This window comes from Danio rerio, chromosome 7 (assembly GCF_049306965.1).
Source record: "Danio rerio strain Tuebingen ecotype United States chromosome 7, GRCz12tu, whole genome shotgun sequence".
Taxonomy (NCBI): Eukaryota; Metazoa; Chordata; class Actinopteri; order Cypriniformes; family Danionidae; genus Danio; species Danio rerio.
The window spans coordinates 77,756,793-77,781,880 of NC_133182.1; the positions used below are offsets into that span (position 1 = coordinate 77,756,793).

General features: G+C 38.3%; 1 protein-coding gene across 18 annotated transcripts in view; it reads right to left on the reverse strand.

The window, feature by feature from the left end:
• Window positions 1–2,118: 2,118 nt before the first annotated feature.
• The window catches only part of sipa1 (signal-induced proliferation-associated 1), a 102,751-nt gene continuing 79,781 nt past the window's right edge, over window positions 2,119–25,088 (reverse strand). For 4 of the 18 annotated variants that reach the window (XM_073907592.1, XM_073907591.1, XM_009303652.5 and 1 more), the window contains 7 exons: window positions 23,608–23,737; window positions 17,975–18,098; window positions 14,374–14,472; window positions 13,782–13,854; window positions 12,224–12,302; window positions 11,869–12,070; window positions 2,119–3,461 (listed from right to left, as the gene is read on the reverse strand). In XM_073907592.1, the coding sequence (XP_073763693.1) occupies window positions 11,888–12,070; window positions 12,224–12,302; window positions 13,782–13,854; window positions 14,374–14,472; window positions 17,975–18,098; window positions 23,608–23,737 (688 nt within the window). In that variant the 3' untranslated portion in view covers window positions 2,119–3,461; window positions 11,869–11,887. The remainder of the gene's footprint in view (window positions 3,462–11,868; window positions 12,071–12,223; window positions 12,303–13,781; window positions 13,855–14,373; window positions 14,473–17,974; window positions 18,099–23,607; window positions 23,738–25,088) is intronic. The other 14 variants (XM_068222800.2, XM_068222801.2, XM_068222799.2 and 11 more) reach the window with 6 other exon arrangements.

The window sequence follows — 25,088 nt, forward strand, 5'->3', positions numbered from 1 at the left end:
TTTATTTCAGTATGTTGATGTACTTCAAACTGAGACTGAATATTGAGTAGGGGGCAAAGCATATAATAATGAGCAAATATTCTGGCTGGTCCCTTGTGAAAAAGAAGTACACTTTAAAATGCATTTCATTACTAAAACAAATGCTTATATGTAAATAATGTACTTCAGTTAGAATAAGTGCAAATTGAATCTAATGCTTTTGGACACTTGATTGCATTTCATTTGCACAAATTGATTCACTGAGCTTGATTAAATTATGTTGTCTATGATTAAATAAACTTCTGAAAACTCTGATAAGCATTAATGACGAACTAAAATGTATTTTAATGTAATTTCTACTGACAAACATCTTTCTAACCACTCATTTGTAGTAAAATAGTACTTTAAACATTTTTTTAAAATTTAACAAATAAATACAATAAATAAATAAAATCAAGCAATAATATATAATATTAAAGTACCTTATAAATAAATATTATAATAATCTGATTAAGTATTTTGGCAAAATTAGCAAAAGGTTGATTTAAAAAAATATTTAAAATTTACTTTCAAAAGTAAAAAGTGTAGGACTTTTATTTTGAAATTGCTAATAAGTGCACTTTTTAAAAGCATTTAAAACCATGTTGAAAATGTCTCTCATTTTGGTACACCTGAGTGGCCTTTTACATCATATTATATTTTCTAATAGCACAGGACTTTAACAGTCTACTTTTAAGTATTAAAAACCACACAAGTGCAAAGTAACAACAATTGAGCGCACTTATTTTTCACAAGGGTATTCACAAACCAAACCCGCACATAGTTGATGCTTCACATTGTTAATATGCATTGCTATTGGTGGTGTTAATTTACTATATACACTCGAGAGTTAAGCGAGAAGCCAGTCTTTTAGCATAGAAATGGTTGAAATGGGTTTTACCTACAGTATTTCAGACACTGCGATGGATTACAATCACAGACGTCAATCTGAGTAATGTTCTAGTTAGAAACCGTACAAATATATACAGTTAAAGTCAGAACTATTAGTCCCCCTTTGATTTTTTATTTCTTTTTTAAATATTTCCCAAACGATGTTTAACAGATTCAGGAAATTTTCACAGTATGTCTGATAATATTTTTTCTTCTGGAGAAAGTCTTATTTGTTTTATTTAGGCTAAAATAAAAGCAGTTATTAATTTTTTAAACACCATTTTAAGGTCAATATTATTAGCCCCTTTAAGCAATTTTTTTCTCGAATGTCTACAGAACAAACCATCGTTATACAATGACTTGCCTAATTACCCTAACCTGCCTAGTTAACCTAATAAACCAAGTTAAGCCTTTAAATGTCTCTTTAAGCTGAATAAAATGTCTTCAGAATATCTAGTCTAATATTATTTACTGTCATTATGGCAAAGACAAAATAAATCAGTTATTAGAGATGAGTTATTAAAACTATCATGATAAGAAATGCTCTCCATTAAACAGAAATTAGAGAAAAAATAAACAGGAGGGCTCATAATTCTGACTTAAACTGTATATATATATATATATATATATATATATATATATATATATATATATATATATATATATATATATATATATATATATATATATATAGTTAGGCCCAAAATTAACCAAACCCCTAGCAAATTCTGACCTAAAGTTTTTGCTCAAATGTAAATAAATGCAGAGAAATTTTGTTTTCCACAATGATGACTCTTGTGCATCGTCTTATTATCTTTAGAGAGAAGCCTGGGTCATTTACAGACAAAAATCAAACTACTGATAGATTAAAAGTAACTTTAAGTCAGATTAACCAGGAGGTTGATTGATTTCTGGCTTGACTGTAAAGTATATACCCAGGTAGCAAAGAATTCTGACCCAGATTTGGCATAAAGCTGGCACAGCAGGCATTTGTCCGGCACTGGCATGCAGCAGGTGGGCCAAACATGGGCCAGGTTTGGCTGAGGTGTCACCGTCTTACAGGCGGCGCTCAAGACTTGGGCCAGATCTCAAATGTAGTATTTGGCCCAGATGTTTAAATGTATATGTGGGCCACATAAGTTTGGTCTATGTTGACCCACTTTTGAAATACATTTAAATTATTTTTGAGCAAAGAAAAAATTCTATCAATCAGGTCGCTTTAAGAAAAAAACACAGCCATAAAGCGAAATGCTTCATCGGTTTATAAAAAAACTTTGCAGTCGTAACATACCAACAGATCTGGCCCTGTTCAGACCCAGTTATGGGTTGTTAACTTGGCTGAGACCTGGCCCAGATATGGTCCATGTTTGCCGCTTGTATGGAAGCCAGACAAGGTCCAGTCATGTACCGTAATTCACTGCAGCATCTGGGCCAAGCAAAGGCTGATGGTGTGGGTCAGATCTGGGCCAGAGAATTTTTGCTATGGGGGTAAATATAGTCTGAAACTCCTGAAGCTGTTTTTATCTTTTCGACAAAAACATGGTGAATGTATTGCTAGGAGATGATTGTTTTCCTGCTGAAAAATCCAGCTTAAACCAGCCTAGAATGGTTGGCTGGTTTTAGCTAGTCGACCAGGCTGGTTTTAGAGGGGTTTTGGCCACTTCCAGGCTGGTTTCCAGCCATTTCAAGCCTGGTCTTAGCTGGTCAGGCTGGAAAGTGACCAGCTAAAACCAGCTAGACCATCCTGGTTTTTAGCTGGACATAGCTGGTTTTGGCTGGGCTCCCAGCCTGGCAAGGCTGTTCAAGCTGGCTTTAGCTGGTAATCTCCCAGCCTGTACAGCTAAGACCAGGCTAGAAATGGCTGGAAACCAGGCTGGTTTTAGAGGGGTTTTGGCCACTTCCAGGCTGGTTTTCAGCCATTTCCAGCCTGGTGTTAGCTGTACAGGCTGGGAGACCAGCTAAAACCAGCCAACCAGCCTAGGCTGGTTTAAGCTGGATTTTTCAGCAGGGTTTTGTAATAATAACAGGATGAAAAACACTAAAATACCAATAAGAACTTAAAATATTACTCTATGTGATCTAAAAGTCAGGTCTGAGGGTTGTGAGTAATGCCTTTTAGACAATCAGATGTTTTAGGAGCAAAGTCGTCCAATGCTAAAGATTGCACCGAAGGCTATCGTTGTTAGCAAGCGCTCACAGTGAAGAGACTACGCAGAGACCTGGCCCTGAAAACCTTCTAGGGTGCGACAGAGATGTTAGGATGTAAGCATAATTTTGATCCAATGTACTAGTAGGCCGACCGGTTTGTTTTTGTAAGGCTTTGTCGATGTTCTCGAAGCTTTTAAGGACCTCATTAGCCAGATTTGCTAACATTTGCATTGCGTCTGCTGATCTTGCGCTAGTCGATGCTAGCAGGGTTTGTTAACGTTGCAGAGCAGTTCGGTGACTTTAATGAGCCGTGCGACGGTGCTTTGGGATTCCTCCTGCAGACGCTGGTTGTTCTGCCGGAGATTTTGCACCTCTGCTTGCAGCATTGCTTTGTCCTCCTTCTCCTGCGGGAAAGCATGCAAACACAATGACTTTCAGGATTGAGCGTGTTCTTTAGATGTGTATTGGTTTAGGATGTACATCCATACAAACATGACGGCTTTTTATAGTGAATATGAGACACGGATGAAGACAATGGCTGCAGATGGGACTTGCTTGATGATATACGAGCAACATCACATGAGTAGCAGTGCGATATGGCTGTATATCAGCAATGTTGGGAGGCGTGCTTTGGCACTCACAGCCATATCACACTGCTATGTGTGATATCGCGTTTATACAATAGTTTGACGGCACAATCGTTTGTATTAAAAAAGAAAATCAAACATGGAGGGCCCTATCATACACCTGGCGCAATGTGGCGCAAGGCGAGACGCAATTGTTGTTGGCTAGTTTCAGCTCTGCGCAAGACTCATTTTAACGTTTTCTGCCACGCTGTTTAAATAGAAAATGCATTTGCGCTTATATGTGCGCCCATAAGCGTTCTGGTCTAAAAAGAGAGGCGTATTGAGGCGCATTGCTATTTTGAGAAACTATAATAGATTTTTCAATAGACCAAAACAAAGCCGGTCTATTGTCCAGCACAGAGCGCGTTAGTTGTGCGCCTCACTTACACACTGCTCAATACACACAAGATGTAGAGCAATACGCAAATATCTTTACATATGAAAAAGAATAAAAACATTAAGGATATATGTAGGATATAAATATAAAGGATTAAAATATTACAAATCATATTATTTTCTAGCCTACATAAATATAAAAACACTGCCTTCATGTCTTCTTCATCTCGGGAGGCTTTTTCAGTTCATTCAATTTGCTTTTGTATAATGTTATTATTATTAGCAGTATTATTTATTATATGCATATTCATATTTGTTTTATTAAAAACAAGCTTAGATTTGTCCACCTGTCAGGTTTCAGATCATATGGGGCACAGCATGTGTATTAGGATACTTTGACCACAGCATTATTTATAGGCTAATGGATGTCTGTGCATACAAGGTTTCCCAATCCACGAGAGCGAAAGTGAAAGTAGATAATGATGATGCCTTATCTCTCATTCTGGCGCTGCAGATGCTCTGTTTAACTGTTTTCTTGCTAGTGAAATGCTCAGTTTTTCCACTTACAAAGTCGTCATGTTAAAAGCAAATGCCCCATGGCACGACACAACTAAAGGGAATGGGAGATGAGACTCTGATTGGTTTATTCTCAAAACACACCTATAACTCATTAAGAGAATAAGCTCAACCCTGTTAGACCAGCAAATGTGGATTCTGACACACCCTGAATGCGTTTGCGCCCTGCACTTTACGCATGGATCGTCAAAATAGAGTCTAAAAACCCTTTTGTATTAGGAACTACTTTCTTCGGTCACACTTTACAATAAGGTTCATTAGTTAATGTTAATTAATGCATTTACTAACATGAACAAACAATGAACAATACATTTACTACGGTATTTGTTCATGTTAGTAAACGTTAGTTAATGAAAATACAGTAGTTCATTGTTAGTTCATGTTAACTCATGGTGCATTAACTAATGTTAACAAGCATGGACTTGGATGTTAATAATGCATTAGTAAATGTTCAATTATGATTAATAAATGCTGTACATGTGTTTATGATTAGTTCATGTTAGTAAATGCATTAACTAATGAAGCCTATTGAAAAGTGTTACCCTTTCTTCCGCCAATCATTCACATGCATTTTAAAAACTCCTTCAGATTATAATATTTATTTTTTGATTGCCTACAGAACAAATCAATGTTGTCCAATGACTTGCCTAATAGGGTATATGCAGAGCTGGTGTCTCTTTAAATACCGATAAACTTCCGCTTAACGGTTAATGTAATTTTTCCAAGTTTATATGGTTCCTTTTACAGCATCGATGTTGTAATGTCATTAAAATACAATCAGTTAAACAGACTTCAGCATTCATTTAGTTGATGAAGCATAAACCGAGATGAATAGCCATTTGCATTCACACTCCCATTAGAATCAGCAGGCGAGCGCAGAAATTGGAAATACTGGAGTAAAATACATTCATTCATTTGTTTTCTTTTCGGCTTGGTCCCTTTATTAATTCGGGGTCGCCACAGCGGAATGAACCGCCAACTTATCCAAGACGTTTTTACGTAGCGGATGCCCTTCCAGCCACAACCCATCTCTGGGAAACATCCACACACACACATACACTACGGACAATTTAGCCTACCCAATTCCCCTATAGTGCATGTGTTTGGACTGTGGGCGAAACCGGAGCACCCGGAGGAAACCCACTCGAACGCAGGGAGAACATGCAAACTCCACACAGAAACGCCAAATGAGCCGAGGCTCGAACCAGCGACCTTCTTGCTGTGAGGTGACAGCACTACCTACTGCGCCACTGCCTCGCCCTGGAGTAAAATAATTAAAATATTTGAAATGCACGGAGAAATGTAATTTAATGCAGTGCTTCTTGTACATACTGTAACTCATTTTAAAGAGTATATCATTGAAGATCGTAGATTTTTTATGAAAACAGACCCTAAACGCGTCAATTTTGTAACTACATACAGTTCACCTGAAGCGTTTAACCCAGGCTACTGACAAATTAAAAGTCCTTATGCATGCTTCTGCATGTACCCCATTAAGCTAACGTGCCTAGTTAACCTAATGAACCAAGTTAACCCTTTAAATGAATTATTAGTATCTTGCAAAATAACTAACAAATATTATGTACTGTAATCTTAGGCAAGATAACACAAATAGGTTATTAAAATGTTTAGAAATGTGTTTAAATAGCGGTATCTCTGTTAAACAGCACTTTTCAGGTCACTCTTTACAAAAAGGATCATTAGTTAATTCAACATGAATTACATGTGAACAAATCTAGAGCATTTATTAATCAGAGTTTAACATTTACTAATGCAGTTTTAACATACAAATTCTTGCTTGTTAACATTAGTTAATGCACTGTGAGTTAACGAACTAACATTGAGCAAGTATTTTCGTTACCTAACATGAACAAACACTGTAATGACTGTATTGTTCGTTGTTTGTTCATGTTAGTAACTGCATTAACTAACATAAACTAATACAACCTTATTGGAAATTGTTAGCATTTTTCAAATGAGTTCATATTTCACAGGAGGGTGAATAATAACCTGGTCTTCATCAGTATATCACTGATTGAGCAAGTAAAACAGTGCCTTCTCTTTGTTGTGTTAGTAAATCAGGCCCTGCATGCAGATTAGTTCACGATGATTGCAGCAGAAGCCCCATCAGACATGCATTAATGAGAAGCCACAACAGTGAAATGAGACATTCATTAAGCACAGCACAGAACAGACATGCACTAAAAAAACAAACATCACACAAACATCCTGAATGATATTCACACAGAAATGCTGAAACAAGCAACGATGTTCCTAAACAGGGCAGTAATGCGTATGTGCATCTATAATAGTCTTTATATGACCACGGTTTTCAATAATTTAACAAAGTCTTTATTACACTAGATGATTTTCCTAGATGTGTTTGCTGGATAACTGTGGGACTGTACGCAGTCATGCTCACCCTCTCTTTCCCTTCCCTGCTGAAAAATCCAGCTTAAACCAGCAAAGGCTGGTTGGCTGGTTTTAGCTGGTTGACTAGACTGGTTTAAGAGTGGTTTTGGCCATTTCCAGGCAGGTTTCCAGCCATTTCCAGCCTGGTCTTAGCTGGTCAGGCTGGAAAATGACCAGCTAAATCCAGCTTGATCAGCCTGGTTTAAGCTGGACATAGCTGGTATTGGCTGGGCTTCCAGCCTGGCTAGGTTGGTCAAGCTGGTTTTAGCTGGTCATCTCCCAGCCTGACCAGCTAAGACCAGGCTGGAAACCAGCCTGGAAATGGCCAAAACCCCTCTAAAACCAGCCTGGTCGACCAGCTAAAACCAGCCAACCAGCTTAGGCTGGTTTAAGCTGTTTTTTTTAGTAGGGTGACCCTATATGTGGATAATGGATGCAATAAAAGAGAACTGAAATCGAGGATAATATTTGATATTCATTCTAATGGGCTTTAAGGCTATGATATAGTCGCATAAATATCTGCAGTTATTCCCTACTGCGTTGTTTGCAAAAATGCATGGGGATAATCAAGTGTATGTTGAAATGTTACTTCTGTGTCATTCATACTGGACACTAGAGGGCGCATTATTGTTATAGTTTCCACATATACTTTACCTAAGAAGACATCAGCTAATAATATAATGCTACATGAAGATAAAGATGATAGAAACGTGTGGAGAATAAACAGATACGATTGTTTATGTTCTTCAGGGTATTCTATAAGCATTAACGTGTATTTATAGATGCTAACTGAGCTAGCCTTTACCACTTAAAATAGCATGATTTCTTCTTCATTCTATGATATTAAACTATGTCTGGTCACAAAACAATAGTGCTTTTAAACACTGGACTGCTGTTATGAGGTGAATTCAGAGATAAAGTATGTGGATAATTCTTTAAAACCTTGGTTTACACATGATAATTATCTTAATGGGCTTATAATATACACTCATCGGCCACTTTATTAGGTACACCTTACTATTACCGGGTTGGACCCCTTTTGCCTTCAGAACTGCCTTTATCCTCAGAGATTTTGCTCCATATTGACATGATAGCATCACGCAGTTGCTGCAGATTTGTCGGCTGCACATCCATGATGTGAATCTCCCGTTCCACCACATCCCAAAGGTGCTCTACTGGATTGAGCTCTGGTGACTGTGGAGGCTATTTGAGTACAGTGAACTCATTGTCATGTTCAGAAAACTGTTCAGAAAACCAGTCTAAGATGATTCACGCTTTATCACAAGGTGCGTTATCCTGCTGAAAGCAGCCATCAGAAGATGAGTGGTCACTGTGGTCATAAAGGAATGGACATGCAACAATACTCAGGTAGGCTGTGGCATTGACACCATGCTCAATTGGTACTAATTGGTCCATGAAAATCTCCCCCACACCATTACACCACCACCAGCAGCCTGAACCATTGATACAAGGCAGGATGGATCCATGCTTTCATGTTGTTGAGGCCAAATTCTGACCCGACCATCTGAATGTGGCAGCAGAAATGGAGACTCATCAGAGCAGGCAACGTTTCTCCAATCTTCTATTGTGCAGTTTTGGTGAGTCTGTGTGAATTGTAGCCTCAGTTTCCTGTTCTTAGCTGACAGGAGCGGCACCCGGTGTGCTCTTCTGCTGCTGTAGCCCATCCGCCTCAAGGTTGGACGTGTTGTGTGTTCAGAGATACTCTTCTGCAGACCTCGGTTGTAACGAGTGCTTATTTGAGTTACTGTTGCTTTTCCATCAGCTGGAACCAGTTTGGCCATTCTCCTCTAACCTCTGGCATCAACAAGGAATTTGCGCCCACAGAACTGGACATTTTCTCTTTTTCAGACCATTCTCTGTAAACCCTAGAGATGATTGTGCGTGAAAATCCCAGTAGATCAGCAGTTTCTGAAATACTCAGACCAGCACCAACAACGTTGCCACGTTTAAAGTCACTTAAATCCCCATACCTTCCCCATTCTGATGCTCGCTTTGAACTGCAGCAGATCGTCTTGACCATGTCTACATGCCTACATGCATCGAGTTGCTGCAATTTGACTGGCTGATTAGAAATTTGCATGAACATGCAGTTGGACAGGTGTACCTAATAAAGTGGCCGGTGAGTGTAGTTACATTATGTATTATAAGTGCATGTTCATGTATTTCAGCTGTGTCTTGGTGTTACATGTTTGCAGTAATTCCCTAATGCATTGTTTGTGAACATGTATGGTGATGATAATATAACAGATTTAATTTATTTTATCCTCTACTCATTACTGAGCCCTACATGTAGGAGTTTCGCAGCTCAAAGACTGACTTTTCCCTGACATTATGATGCTCAGAATTTTTTATAATACACATTTATTATAATTTCAAGCTGATTGAATACAACCCACCAATCCCAAATCATAAACGTATGCCAATCAGTCAGTGCACTTTGACTGACATTGACATTATAGTTAATTTTGACCACTGATCATAAGACAGTAGCAAATCTCTATATGTATATATATTATTTATGTATTTTTTTATAAGTTTGACATCATATAATTACATTCAAATCTTCTATTTATTTTATTTAAAAAGTCATTACCCTAAAAATATGATTATTTTTGTAATATAGCCTATAATTGCGTATAATATATAATGATTTGGTAACACTTTATTTTGATGGTCCATTTGAGTATTAGTAGCCTGTTTGCTTAATATCTCCTGATACTGCTCCTTTAACAAACTGACTATAAGAAACTATAAGAAGTACATACCCTAACCCAACCTAACAGTCTACTTGCAGTATAATCTAATGAGAATTAGCTGGCATGCAGATGCAGTGTAACCTAAAATCAACAAACAGACCATCAGAATAAAGTGTGACCCATGATTTTAATGCAGATGTTCCATGTTAGTTCATGTTAGCTCAGCTTCATTAGTAAACAATTAGTAATAGAGACAACAAATATTATATTTGAGTAAATGCTAAAATTAACTCTTTATCAAAAGGTGCAAGTTGCATCAGTTATTACATCTTATAATTCATTCTGAAATAACACCAACGTGGCCTTGACATATGTATGTTTGAAATAAAGATTTGCCATTAGACATTTTTAAACAAGATCTAAACAGAAAACCTGCATCTGATTATCTCTGCGCTTGTTTGTTATGGAAGTGAGAAGTGTTGTTGTTGTTGTTTTGGTTACTGATTGAGTGAAAATCTCATGCTCTACTTGTCTTCTCTGCCTTTGGTGGGTTAGTGTTGACAATACATCCATGACATAAGTTATAAAGCTTTCATGACAGTCTGACAAACACCCCTTCTTAACAAGTGTTACAAATGAGTGTTAGTGGATATATTTGACAAAGTTTTGCGATTAGACATGTTCAGACAAAATCCTAATATCAGAAAAAATTGGGACAATATGGAAAACGTGAATGAAAAAGAAAGAAAGAAGTGATTTCTATATTTACTTTGATTTTTTTTCATTGGAGACAAGAAAACTAACATTATCTAATGTGTTCCTCATGATGTTTTTTTTAAATAAACAAATTCTGGTTTGCCTGCCGAATGTAACGTGACTGGAATGAGAATTAGCACCTCCAAGTACGAGGCCATGATGCTCCACCGGAAAAAGATGGTTTGCAATCTGCAGGTTGGAGGAAAGTCCTTACCCCAGGTGAAGGAGTTCAAGTACCTTGGGGTTTTGTCCACGATTAAGAGAAGAATGGAAGGTGAGACATTTGGATTGGTGCAGCGGCAGCAGTAATGCGGTCGATGTTCTGGTTCATTGTGGTAAAGAATGAGCTGAGCCGAAAAGCAAAGCTCTCGATTTACTGGTCAATCTGCATTCCTCTTCTCACCTATGGTTATGAACTTTGGGTAATGACCAAAAGGACAAGATCTTGGATACAAGCATCCGAAATGAGTTTCCTTCGCAGGTTGGCAGGGCGCACCCTTATAGAATGGTGAGGAGATCTATGCAGGATACTGGCTTTCCAGGACCCAGTTTGGACATCCCTGGACTTGACCTTTCTTTAATGCTGCTTTTGTACCATTACAATCACCTGTTGACATCACCTGTTTCAGATCACATCATTATTTAAGCAATTTACCTGATTACTAGTCCTACACTTCTCCTGTCACAACTTTTTTGGACTGCGTTGCAGGTCTGAATGTCAGGAAAGGATGAATATTTACAAATGAAATGAAGTTGACCAGACAAAACGTCAAATATTTTATGTTCATGCTGTCTGCAATGAAATACAAGTCAAAGTTAATTAATAAATCACTATTTTCTTTTTTATTTGCGCTTTCCATACTGTACAACTTCTTCTGATTTGGGGTTGTAAACAGCCCTGCTGAAAAATCCAGCTTAGACCAGCCTAGGCTGGTTGTCTGGTTTTAGCTGGTTGACCAGGCTGGTTTTAGAGGGGTTTTGGCCATTTCCAGGCTGGTTTCCAGCCTGCTCTTAGCTGGTCAGGCTGGAAAATGACCAGCTAAATCCAGCTTGACCAGCCTGGTTTAAGCTGGACATAGCTGGTTTTGGCTGGACTCCCAGCCTGGCTAGGCTATTCAACCTGGTTTTAGCTGGTCATCTCCCAGCCTGACCAGGCTGGAATCCAGCCTGGAAATGGCCAAACCCCCTCTAAAACCAGGCTGGTCGACCAGCTAAAACTAGCCAACCAGCCTGGGCTGGTACTGGATTGTTCAGTAGGGAGGGAACCTGCATCACCCTGCATCTGAATATTTCTCTAGGTTTGTTTGTTACTGAAGTGAGAAGTGTTGTTGTTGTAGTTTTTTTGGAGGGGGGTAACTGATTGAGTGAAAATCTCATGCTCTACTTGCCTTCTCTGCCTTTGCTGGGTTAGTGTTGAGAGTGAGCATGGCTGCCCATTGTCCCTCCAGCAATCTTCTCATCTCCTCTGTTCACCCTGCTCAATGACAAGACAGGTTTCTTTTGCTTGTGCCGCCCTACCTCTACAGTCCCTCTGTGTGCCTGGCTCAGTGCAGTAGCTGTGGCTCTCTGAAGCAGCGCAGAGGGCAAGGACTGGACAGGGCAGATATACACACACACACACAAGGATGGCTGGATGTATTTCATGGAGATATTTGAAGCGGGAACTAGTGTGCCAGATACAGAGACAGAGAGAGAGAGAAAGGGGAATAGAGAGAGATGACGAACCCACAGAGCACTAGATACCTTTTGGAGGTCGTCCTGCAGCCGCTTCAGCATCGCCTCCAGCTGGGACACTTTCTCCTCCAGGTGACCAGGTGTATCACTGCAGGAGACACAAATGACATGTAGAGGGGTCACAACATTTATTCTGACACCTTCAACATTTTCCACAATGAACTCTTTCTACATTTACAGGTTTCTCAGCAGAAGTCGTCAGAGTTGGTAAACTCAGAGCGTAGTGCATATCTGCTGAAATTACAACAGAAAAACTCCACGATGGTGTTATCTTTCAGAAAAAGGAATACAAGTAGTGTGAGAATAGTGTGAGACTGATAACAGCAGCCAGAAAAGAGATTAAAGTCAGATTTACTGTGCTGCCCCCAAACACACGGCACTACACACACCTCACCAATCCGTCATTCTGCTCTCCGTTAAACAGAAATTGGGGAAAGAATAAACAGCGGGGCTAATAATTCAGGGGATTACTAATAATTCTGACTTCAACTGTATATATAATATCAACCTGATCAATATATATATATATCAGGTAACAGATAAAAAACAGATAAAAAACAAAGAGAAAACAACCTGAAATGTTCTCTGCTGTCAAAATGTTGAAGGCAAAATAGTTTTTTTGGAATTAAAATTAACATTGTTGTGAGAAAAAAGTTGCACACATGCCTGAGATATTAAATGTGAAAAAAAATAAATATCATGAAAAAAATGTGTATGGAATTTTTTTTTGGGGGGGGGGGGGGTTGCTTGATAGTTTAATTTCTCAGTTACAGAAAAGTAGAAATAGAAAAAAGTAGAAACACACACACACACACTCACACACACACACACACACACACATATATATATATATATATATATATATATATATATATATATATATATATATATATATATACAGTTGAAGTCAGAATTATTAGCCCCTGAATTATTAGACCCCTGTTTATTTTTTCCCCAATTTCTGTTTAATAGAGAGCAGATTTTTTCAACACATTTCTAATCATAATAGTTTTAATAACTCATCTCTAATAACTGATTTATTTTATCCTTGCCATGATGACAGCACATAATATTAGACTAGATATTCTTCAAGACACTTCTATACAGCTTAAAGTGACATTTAAAGGCTTAGCTAGGTTAATTAGGTTAACTAGGCAGGTTAGGGTAATTAGGCAAGTTATTGTATAACGATGGTTTGTTCTGTAGACATTCAAGAGAAAAAAATAGCTTAAAGGGGCTAATAATATTGTCCTTAAAATGGTGTTTAAAAAATTAAAAACTGCTTTTATTCTAGCCGAAATAAAATAGATAAGACTTTCTCCAGAAGAAAAAATATTATCAGACATACTGTGAACATTTCTTTGCTCTGTTAAACATTATTAGGGAAATAAAAAAAATAAAATAATTATTTTTAATTATTATAATTATGGGGCTAATAATTCTGACTTGAACTGTATATATATATATATATATATATATATATATATATATATATATATATATATATATATATATATATATATATATATATGATAATGTACGAGAATTTATGAAACATGAGCTTCACCTGTCTTTAAACCTGCTGTCTGTCTGTCCAGACTGGCTCAGCGTGTCCTGCGCTCCATCTCCTGACCTCCGGTCTGAAACACAGCAAAACGAGACACCATTAACCTCCTAGGGCTTGGTGGCCACCTACATGGACAGCACATTTGAGCTCGTAAGTGGCTATTAAAAATACTTTGAATGTTTTTTTTTGTTTCAGACATATAGTGTCATCCTGCAACTGTTTGCAGCATATGATATGTCCCAAACACTAATTTTTCCCTGTTCAAAATGGTCAAAAAAATAGTTTTTACTCTCTGATAAAAAAATGTCTCTGAAAATGTCTGTTATATGCATTAAAAAACTGCCAGGAAAAAGTGTTTTATGTAAATTGGGACCACGAGTGCACATATATGGACATCATTTTTCTCTAAAAGTACATCATATCAAAAGATGATAGTTAGGTTTTCATCTAATTAGGTTCCAATAAGCCCAAACAGCAAAGAGAAATAAAAAATGCATGTAAAAATCACCTTTGGTGGTTAATATGACATCTTTTCACACAAACTCTCAGGAGCTCAAACACATTTCATCTGAACCGAAAGGTCATTTCTCACCTTCTCGAGACAGAGCCTCCAGAATGTTCTTGCAGGCGGTTGCCAGATCTGCAATGGACTGCCACTCCTCCTCAGACGAGTCTGTGGTCTCTGACAGAACTGACAGAAACGCAAATAAATGTGTCCACACCTCTTGTAAAAATTAATAAGTTATTATTAATAATACTAATAATAATAAAACAATGAAAAAATAATCCAAAATAAATGAAATTAAAATGAGATTGTGCTCTATTTAAAAGAGGGAGAAGCTACGAGTGCCTGTGTGTCAGCATAGTGGCAGATTCAAAAACAAGACTCGCGTCCTATGCTAATGAGGGAGAGATGATCACTAGTGGGCGGGGCTTTCCCCCTCTGATGACACGTACAAAGTGAGAATGTCAATCAAAGTGTCTCTGCAGACTGATTTCATCAAGTCTGATTATTAACAATACAAATTAATACATTTTTCCCATTAGAGGCTGAATATATTCACACACTGCTGCCACACAGGTGTGTTTAAACCACTTATAAAAGTGAGTTTTGCTCAATAGGTCCCCTTTAAAGTGAAGAGTGTAACACACACACACACACAGCCAGCCGCATGTGCATTATAAAGAGAGTCTGCAGTGACGCAAGCGCTGGACAAACAGATGGCCCAGAGACAGAGGCTTCATTTAATACCCTGATCCCTGAACCCCATCTGTCCACGCTTTACACCCATCCCCAAATCTCAGCGCCATTCGGATGGGCTAAAGCCTGACGGATGCGCTTATGGGTGTGAGTTTTAACACACTGCATTTACAGCACACAGGCTTTAGCAGGACAGAACGGGAAGTCAAAAACACGTCACACTTTATTTTGAATGAGCAATTTAGGCTATTAACAAACTATTAGCTAAGACTTTTAGCTGCTCATTAATAGTTAGTATGGCAGTAGCTGGGTTTAGATATAGGATTAGGGATTTAGAATAGGATACTACTTTTTAAGCAGTTAATATCTTAATAATAGGCAGGTAATACGCCAGTAGTGGATGGCGTGAATTGTTACTTAAACTAAAGTGTTACAATAAGGTTGTATTGATTACACTTTATTTTAAGGTGACATGCACTCAGAAAATACTCTAGTAGTTTTTTTTTGGGGAACAACTTAAGTGTTTTATGTTCAATCAACTTAAATTTGTAAAAAATTGTACTTGCTATATGGATGGGGTTAGAATGTGGTTTAGTTTCATGTGATTATGCATGATTTATTGTAATTACTATAGTGAGTGCATGTGTGTGTTATTATTTTCACCTTAAATCACGTGTCTGCTGTGTTCGTATGCTCATGTATTCGTATACACACTTAACTATATGTTTATTACGGTATTTATTCATCTTTGCTAATGAATTTGGATTTTAATAATGCATTAGAAAATGATGACGTATGATTAATAAATGCCGTACAAGTACCGTTTGTTATTAGTTCATGTTAGTATATACTCTTTTCACTCAAAAAGTGACTTAGAGATTTTAATTCATTGTATTGTTTTCTGTGAGCAAGTGAACAAGATGATTCTCACATCATTTTGAAGCAGAAACACCAGGCTGCAAGATCCAGTTCTCAAAAGTCTTGTGCACAAATGTTCTCTGTGTGTTTCCCGACCTTGTTTCAGTGACTTAAAATTTTAAGTTTTTCACTAGCCACGCATAAACGTTTCTTTCTCAAAAACACAAACACATACAAACACTCTGTTTGGGTATTATTGTAGCCCAGCTTGCGCTGTTTACAGTGTTCTCACACTTTAGCCATTAATATGTTTTAATATACTGAAAACAACACACATGTCAGTGCATTCTCCAGAGCCCCAAAACACCCTCAGACCCCAGAGGGTTAACTAATAAAAAATCCAAAATATCTGAGGCACGCTTTAATTATTTTAAATATAATTATTTGCTTTTAAATGTTTTCTGTTTCTAAACATCGTACTCAGAAATGACTTATACATTACATTTTTACATATGTTACTTCCAAATTACATATTTTAAGGCATATTTAAATATATATATATATATATATATATATATATATATATATATATATATATATATATATATATATATATATATATATATATATATATAATTATTATTAAAGAATGTACTTATTTAAATTAATTTTAGCTATAAGTCTAAAGCCCCTTTTATTATATATATTTATATATATACATATATACATATATATATATATATATATATATATATATATATATATATATATATATATATATATATATATATATATATATATATATATAAATATATATATATATATTATTAAATAATGTACTTATTTAAATTAATTTTAATAATTTTATTATACTTTAGTTTTTTAATTTAAGATATTGTCACTGCAGGTTATTTTGTATTTTAGTCTAAAGCCCCTTTTATTATATATATACACACACATATATATATATATATATATATATATATATATATATATATATATATAATTATTATTATTAAAGAATGTACTTATTTAAATTAATTTTAATAATTTTATTATACTTTAGTATTTTAATTTAAGATATTGTCACTGCAAGTTATTTTGAGTTTAATGGTGAAGTTTATTCTCAGACTAGCTATAAGTCTAAAGCCCCTTTTATTTTATTTATGTGGCCTTTATTTGTCTTTTATAAGGGATTTATAAAGCATAAATAGTCCTCACTTTAGATTAGGTCACAAAACTAGGTGAAGTTGAGTTAATAAAGCATTTATTAACATACATAGTCACCATTACTATATACGCCTGAATAATAAGACATATAAATGTTGATTTCAATAGTTTATTAATCATTTACTAACTCATTCTGAATCATCCTAAAAACCCTCAAATACTCTTAAATACAAATGGTTTGTAAATAATGCAATACTTAATTTAGTAATGAAAAATGAATCATTTACTAAGTATAAAAATACAATTATTACGCACATTTAAAAAATGTTTGTAAGTCAAGAATAGAGCATTTGCAGCTGCAGATATAAACTGCTTACTAACGCTTATTAATGTCGAGTTAATGCTGAACAGATAATGAATTGACTATTTGCTAATGCTTAATAAATGATTTATAGTGTGTATAGTGTGTTGGGTTTAGAGATAGTTGCATGTAGTTGTGCATATTTAATTGTAATTTCTACAAGAAACATGTAACAAGGACTACTTGTGCTTGTTTTGACCAAACAGACTTTAATAATCTTACAGTGCAGTGTTTAAAAGTCAGATTCTGTCCTCAGTCAAGCTTTTACTTTAAATTAAAGACCTCCTGCTGTTTTTTAATTAATTATCGAGGTAAAGCACTCAAAATAAACATAAAGATGCCATCTGTACTGGTGACAACTTCAGGACGCTTTATAAGTGTTATAGAGGAAGCATTTACAGTTGAAGACAACATTGTGAGCCCTTACTTGGGAAATATTGGAAAAATAATAAGCATTTGTCAGGAGGGCTGATAATTTGGCTTTAACTGTAGGTTTAATTAATATCCCACACTGTCCTGCTGACCTTACTGTAGGACATAAACTCTACATGGAGGATGTAAAAGCTCAGACTGAGTGTGTACTGAGTGTGTGTTGAGACTCACTCTTGGTGATGGAGTTGTGGAGACTCAGAGCTCTGGAGTTTCTCTCTGCTGTTTCCATACAGGAGGATCTCATGGTCACTTCACTGCTGGACGGACACTCGTCTGAGCCTGCATCACACACAGACTACACACACACACAGAAACATTAGCAAAACCTCACATAAAAGGCATGGTTCACGACATATGAATGCATCTGAATGTAGAGGAAGCCTACTGGAGGAGTGCACTGATTTTGTTGTGCTTCGAAATACAACCTATTAACATTTTAATGTGGAAAAAGTCAAGGTGGGTGTCTTTATGAGCACAAATACAGCATATGGGCTCTTATACTGCTGTTGTGTCATCACTCATGATGATATATCTCTCTGGTCCCTCATTTGGAATGCTTTTCATGAACGGACCCCCATGACAAACTAATTGAATAGCCCTGCTATAACCAACACAAGATCATCTTCATAACTTTTATTATTGCATAAAATGAACAGAGTATGCTATAAGACAGAACCTCACGCTGATGATGCATATATAGGGCAATGTTTTGAGCAATGTTGCCAGGAAGCTTTAGGATATCATACTATAAATGGAAAACCAGGTGAGAGAAAGGCTACCGAATTAGGCCAATGGGTTCCAGTTACAAATCTGATGCCCAATCTTAAAGGGCCATGAAACCCCCTCGTTTCAGCAGAGTGTTTTCACACCTCTACTTTGGAAAAAGTCATAAAAGTGGGCGTGTCCAGCTCTGTTTAGGGGGGAGTGTCGGAGAAACTAAAGTGGGAGGGTGTGGGAGTGTCTATTTGGGCACCCGCTGAGTCAAAACACACACACAGGGGAGAAAGTGACTGTGTTTAGATGGACATGAGTAGTCAAATTATTTGCCAAATTATTAAATGGTGGACTTTAACTGCAGTTTGGCTCTTTCATTCAGGGAATTCAGTCATGTCCCTCGCGACAAACGAGATATTTGATTCGAGGAGCTGCTCTAAGCGTGTATTTTTCATGCAATGTTTGATACCGCACGGCGAATGAGAGAAAAAACCCTGCGGGGAAAATCCTACACGAGGTTAAAGTTTGGTTGTGGTGCTAACATGTTTACACTCGGTGCAATAGTTTTTTCTGAATACTGAAATAAAACTGAATAAACAAAGAGCACTGGTCGCTCACTTATAAAATCTGTAGAGACAGGACAATCACCAGCAACTAGAGCCGCGTCTTTATTAAGAGGAGACTACAAGCGAATCCGGATCTCAGCGTTTGCAGATGAGAACAGCTCTCAGGTAAACAATAATCCTCCTTAGACACGTAAGTTATTGTTGTCGAGCGTCGCGTACACAGTTAATCCACACGTGACTCCAGCTGAGCTCTCACAGAGAGAAAATGAAAACAAAACTTCACTGCAGCAAACTATAAAAGCAACACTTCACGCTTGTTTTGCCAACACAACGTGGCGTCTCTGTCGTCTAAACACTGTGACTAATGAATATTAATGAAGTTGCACAATAGAGCGCTCTGATTGGTTTGAACCAAGCCTTACTCATGCATTAATGCATCACACTGTAAGACGTAATAAGACACACTCTGGCACAGACGTCCAGTCTGCACGCTGGAATACACGCTATTATGTCATGACCGTGACACAGCTTCAAAAATTCGTTTCAAACCGGAAGTACGAATTTGCTTGAAATAACGCAAAAACAACCAATTTACACTTTTTAGTGAAATATAGGTGTCTTAATAGTGTTTTTAGCAGTGTGGGACACATATACCACTGTCAACAGCTCAAACACATGTGTTCTGGTGTTTCGTGACCCTTTAATAGAAAAGTAGCCAATCAACATCCCTCTGCATCATTGCTCAAAGAGATGTTTCATTACATGTGCCACAGAGTGAAAACCCGGCTAAGCTGAATAATAAGAGTTCAGTACATGGAGATGGCACACCGTCAAACAGGTGAAGTGTGTGTTCAGGTGAAGTGTGTGTTCAGGATTTCTCCTCCTACATAGGCCAGCTGATGCTCACTTGTGTAACACTCTCTCTCTCTCTTTGTTTTTGCTGTTTTCTGAAAGGTTTTAACCTGTCAGATGCGTCTCCCACTCTTCCTGTTGTTCGTTTTTCCTCCCACTTCATCCTTTCCCTTCTTCCTCTCATCAGATCACACTCTCATCCACTCCCTCTGCTTCCTGTGTTTCCTCTTTTCATAGTTATATTAATTATTCTTCTGTTTTCAAGGCCCAGTCGAGGACAGTGAGCTATTTTAAACTTAAAAAGTGCCATAAAGGGGCGACACGGAGGCTCAGTGGTTAGCATAGTGGCCTCACAGCAAGAAGGTCGCTGGTTTGAGTCCTGGCTGGGTCAGTTGGCATTTCTGTGTGGAGTTTGCATGTTCTCTCTGCTGGGTTTCCTCTGGGTGCTCCGGTTTGTGTTGTCAATCTGGCAACCTGCGTTTGTGTGATGATGTCAAAGGAGAGGCTAGGTAAAAAAAACCCTCTTATGCTGTGTTCACACTGGACGCGGAACGCGCGGATAAATCGCGCTATTCGCGTGTAAATTGCCGCGTGAACATTTAAGTTTACTCGCTTCATTCGGGCATCAAATTCACATCAGATCAGACGCGGATTGGCGTGATGGGCAGGGCTTCTGTCTGCCCGGTGACTCTAGCTTCATAGCTAAATGGCTAACATGGATTTTATTGAGAAATTAAACAGTTTATGTGCTTTATGAAGGCTGAAAAACAGCGCCGATATATTTAGGACCGTGTCTGAGTCTACTAGATTCTTTCAGAGGTGCATTCAGCTCTGTGAGCTCATAAACTCCTCCAGAAACTGAACCTGGATGACGGAGGCTTTCAGCGGTGCTTCTGACTGAGCCCAGCCCAGTTTGATGAACTTTTTGTTGGTGTAGGCTGGAGGATTTCCCTCGGGACACCATCAACAGGCGATACGTCACAATCACGCCGCCACAAGAGCAAGCTCCTGATTGGTTAGCGCAGCACGAATGTCCGCTGAAGTTTAGATTTTCGAACTCGAGTGATTCGCGTGTATCGCGCCATTCGCACCGTGCCATTTGCGCAATTCACGTCGTTTGTATTGACTTAACATGTAAATCACTCGCGATTGATGTGCGTTCCGCGTCTGGTGTAAACGCAGCATTAGGGGCCCTATCATTCACCCGGCGCAATGTGGCGCAAGGCGAGACGCAATTGTTGTTTGCTAGTTTCAGCTTGGTGCAAGAGTCGTTTTGACGTTTTCCGCCACACTGTTTAAATAGCAAATGCATTTGCGCTCATATGTGCGCCCATAGGCGTTCTGATCTAAAAAGGAAGGTGTGTTGAGGCGCATTGCTGGCGTGTTGCTATTTTGAGAAACTGTAATAGATTTTTCAATAGAGCAGAACAAAGCCGGTCTATTGTCCAGCGCAGAGCGCGTTAGTTGTTCTCACTGCTCAATACACACAAGATGTAGAGCAATACGCAAATATCTTTACATATGAAAAATAATTAAAATATTTAGGATATATATAGGATATAATAAGGATATATGTAGGATATAAATATAAAGGATTAAAATATTACAAAACATATTATTTTCTAGCCTACATAAATATAAAAACCACTGCCTTCATGTCTTCTTCATCTCGGGAGGCTTTTTCAGTTTATTCATAACAATTTACTTTTGTACGATGTTATCATTATTAAAAGTATTATTTATTATATGCATATTTATATTTGTTTTATTAAAAACAAGCTTAGATTTGTCCACCTGTCAGGTTTTAGACCATATGGGGCACAGCATGTGTATTAGGATATAACTCAGGTTTTTGAGCACACTTCGTTATTATTGTTCATTTATTCGTTTGCTGGAAATTAGAGATTTAGAAATAGTTTTGATACAAATCTTTGCACTTAACAAACAAAATAAATTATGTGTAGGCTAATTGATGTCTGTGTACAACATGTTTCCCTATCCACGAGAGTGAAAGTGAAAGTAAAGAATAAGGAGGCTCATTCTCGTGCTGCAGATGCTCTGTTTAACTGTTTTCTCTCTAGTAAAATGCTCAGTTATTCCACTTATAAAGTCTTCATGTAAATAGTAAATGGGGAATGGGAGATGAGACTTTGATTGGTTTACTCTCAAAACACACCTATAACTCATTAAGAGAATAAACTCAACCCTGTTAGACCATGCGCCATGGCGCAAAGCAGATTTTTCCATCCTTATAATAGCAAAAGTGGATTCTGACACACCCTGAATGCGTTTGCTCCTGTGCTTTGCACTTTGCGCCTAGATCGTCAACAAAATTTGGACTGCAATACCTCGTTCAACCACCAGGTTCATACATCATACAGTGGCGTAGCGGACGGGCCCGCAGGGCACGCACCGCGGGGGGGCCCCGCGTGATTAGGGGGCCCCACGTCGTCGCGATATTCAAAAATTGAAAATCCAGGAACCGCAATAATCAAACTCTTGGGAACAACTGTGGACGGAACCAAAGTTCACAGGTCTGTGTTCTCCGAACACCTCTCAAGCGGTGGACTACTTCATTCTGATTGCTTGCCGCCGAACCGCGTCATAGCCAATGAAGACGCGCCACTGTTTCTCGCCGCCGGTTCTCGTTAAAAAATGAATGACTTCTGGCTACTTTGACGCTCTCGCCGCTTTCGGTTTGTGATCGCTCCTCAGTTTGTGAAGGATTCCCCGCGTTGTCGCTCCACTCCGCCTCCTTTCCCCGCTCCTCAATTTGTGACATAGATATACAGTATACACTAGATATTGTATAGGGACCCTGAGCATGCGTCAATAGCGCCGCCACATTGGGACAGTGCTCCCAGGACAAATGTCATTCAGTCGCACTAAACAATTACGTGAAGATGCGGGACTGTAGCGCTGTCTACGAGTGTAGTAACGAGCAAACAAAGAAAACAAAGCACAAAGGCAGAACATTCCATAGGTAGGATTAAGTTTTTTACGTTTTTGTATGTTCTGAAATTTGTGCTAAACAGGTCACGTTATTGATACTAATACAGCCACTTACTGCATTCACTATAAGTCAAAGTAGCTCCAATTCGCACTAAACACTCGGCTTATGCTAGTTTTGTTGAATAAAATCAGCAAACAATGAAAAAGAAATATGACAACGAGATGCTGCGCTGCCAGAAACTTGTATTATTGTCGGCTAGTGAAGGAGTTGTTGATAATGGAGATTCATTCACAAACAAATCGCTCCCTCCATCAGTATGAGAAGTGAAAGCAGGAGAGGAGCTGTGTTTCAGGACATGATTAGATCAAATTTAACAGGGAGGGTGAATAGTACATTTCTGTACACACAAACACAAGCTTTTTGTCAGGAATGCCCATGCGGTCACTGATCCATCAATGTAGAAAAGTGATGTAAAATTATAATTTTCATAATTGAAATAAAAATAAAAATACTAACATCCAGGAAAACTCCCGATCATAGATATATGTGTATATGTGTATATCTCTGGCTCTGCCGCCCCCAAACCCCCCCGACCCCCTTGAAAACTGGGGGCCCCATCGGTGATCCCTGCAGGGGGGCCTCCGCATTTTGCGCTACGCCACTGACATCATACAATCATATGTAATGCACTTTAAACAATTCAAGGTGATTTCGTGTACCTGTTCCTCGTGCTCCACAGGCACTTTAGGTTTGACGGCCAGGATAAGGTCCGGCGTCACGTCCAGAAGCTCTCCGGGGTTTTCATAGATGTGGCTGTTGCCTTTCAGGCCCACATTATCATACACATGCCTGAAAAACACACACACGTACACACACAAACACAGGCATACACACGCATACATTTGCACACGTAACCACACACACACACACACACACACACACACACAGAGACAAAAACATGCACACACATAAATATATACACACATACAAGCACACACACAGGCATGCATGCAAACACGCATGTACATGGACACAGACAATCACACACACACACACACACACACACACACACACACACACACACACACACACACACACACACGTGCACACAAACACATACATGCACACACAGACACATATGCATACACAAACAGTCATGTAAACACAAAAACCGGCACCCACACACATACATGCAGAACAGAAACACACACACATGCACAAGCAGACACACACACATGCACAAACAAAACAGAAACACACACACATGCACAAGCAGACACACACACATGCACAAGCACAAAACAAACACAAGCACACACACATACACAAACAGAACAGAAACACACACACATGCACAAGCAGACACACACACATGCACAAACAAAACAGAAACACACACACATGCACAAGCAGACACACACATGCACAAGCACAAAACAAACACAAGCACACACACGTACATGCAGAACAGAAACACACACACATGCACAAGCAGACACACACACATGCACAAACACAAAACAAACACAAGCACCCACACACACACACATACACCCACACATACACAAACAGAACAGAAACACACACACATGCACAAGCAGACACACACACACATGCACAAACACAAAACAAACACAAGCACACACATACACACACAGATACACCCACACATACAGAACAGAAACACACACACATGCAGACACATACGCCCATACACAAACACACACACATACGCAAACACAAACACGCACACATACATATGCACACGTAACCACACATACACACACACACATGCACACGTACAAGCACACAGACATATGCATACACACGCACGCACATGTACACACACATACGCCCATACACACATACACATGCACAAGCAGACACACACATGCACAAACACAAAACAAACACAAGCACACACACACATACACACAAAACGCGCACACACACACACACACACACACAAATATTCAGCGCACAGGATAACTAAAGCATTTAAACAGACTCAGAGCTGCTGACTTGTGTGTGAACAGCAGAGTGTGTGTACATTTTTAACACTCCTTACTACCCACATGTGTTTGAGCTGTCTGTGCTTATAAATACGAGTGCGGCTCTCCAGTTAAAGTGCTCATGCATATTGTTGCTCATACAAAGAAGTTGCATAATGCAGATTAACTCACACTGGGGTTGTGTAATT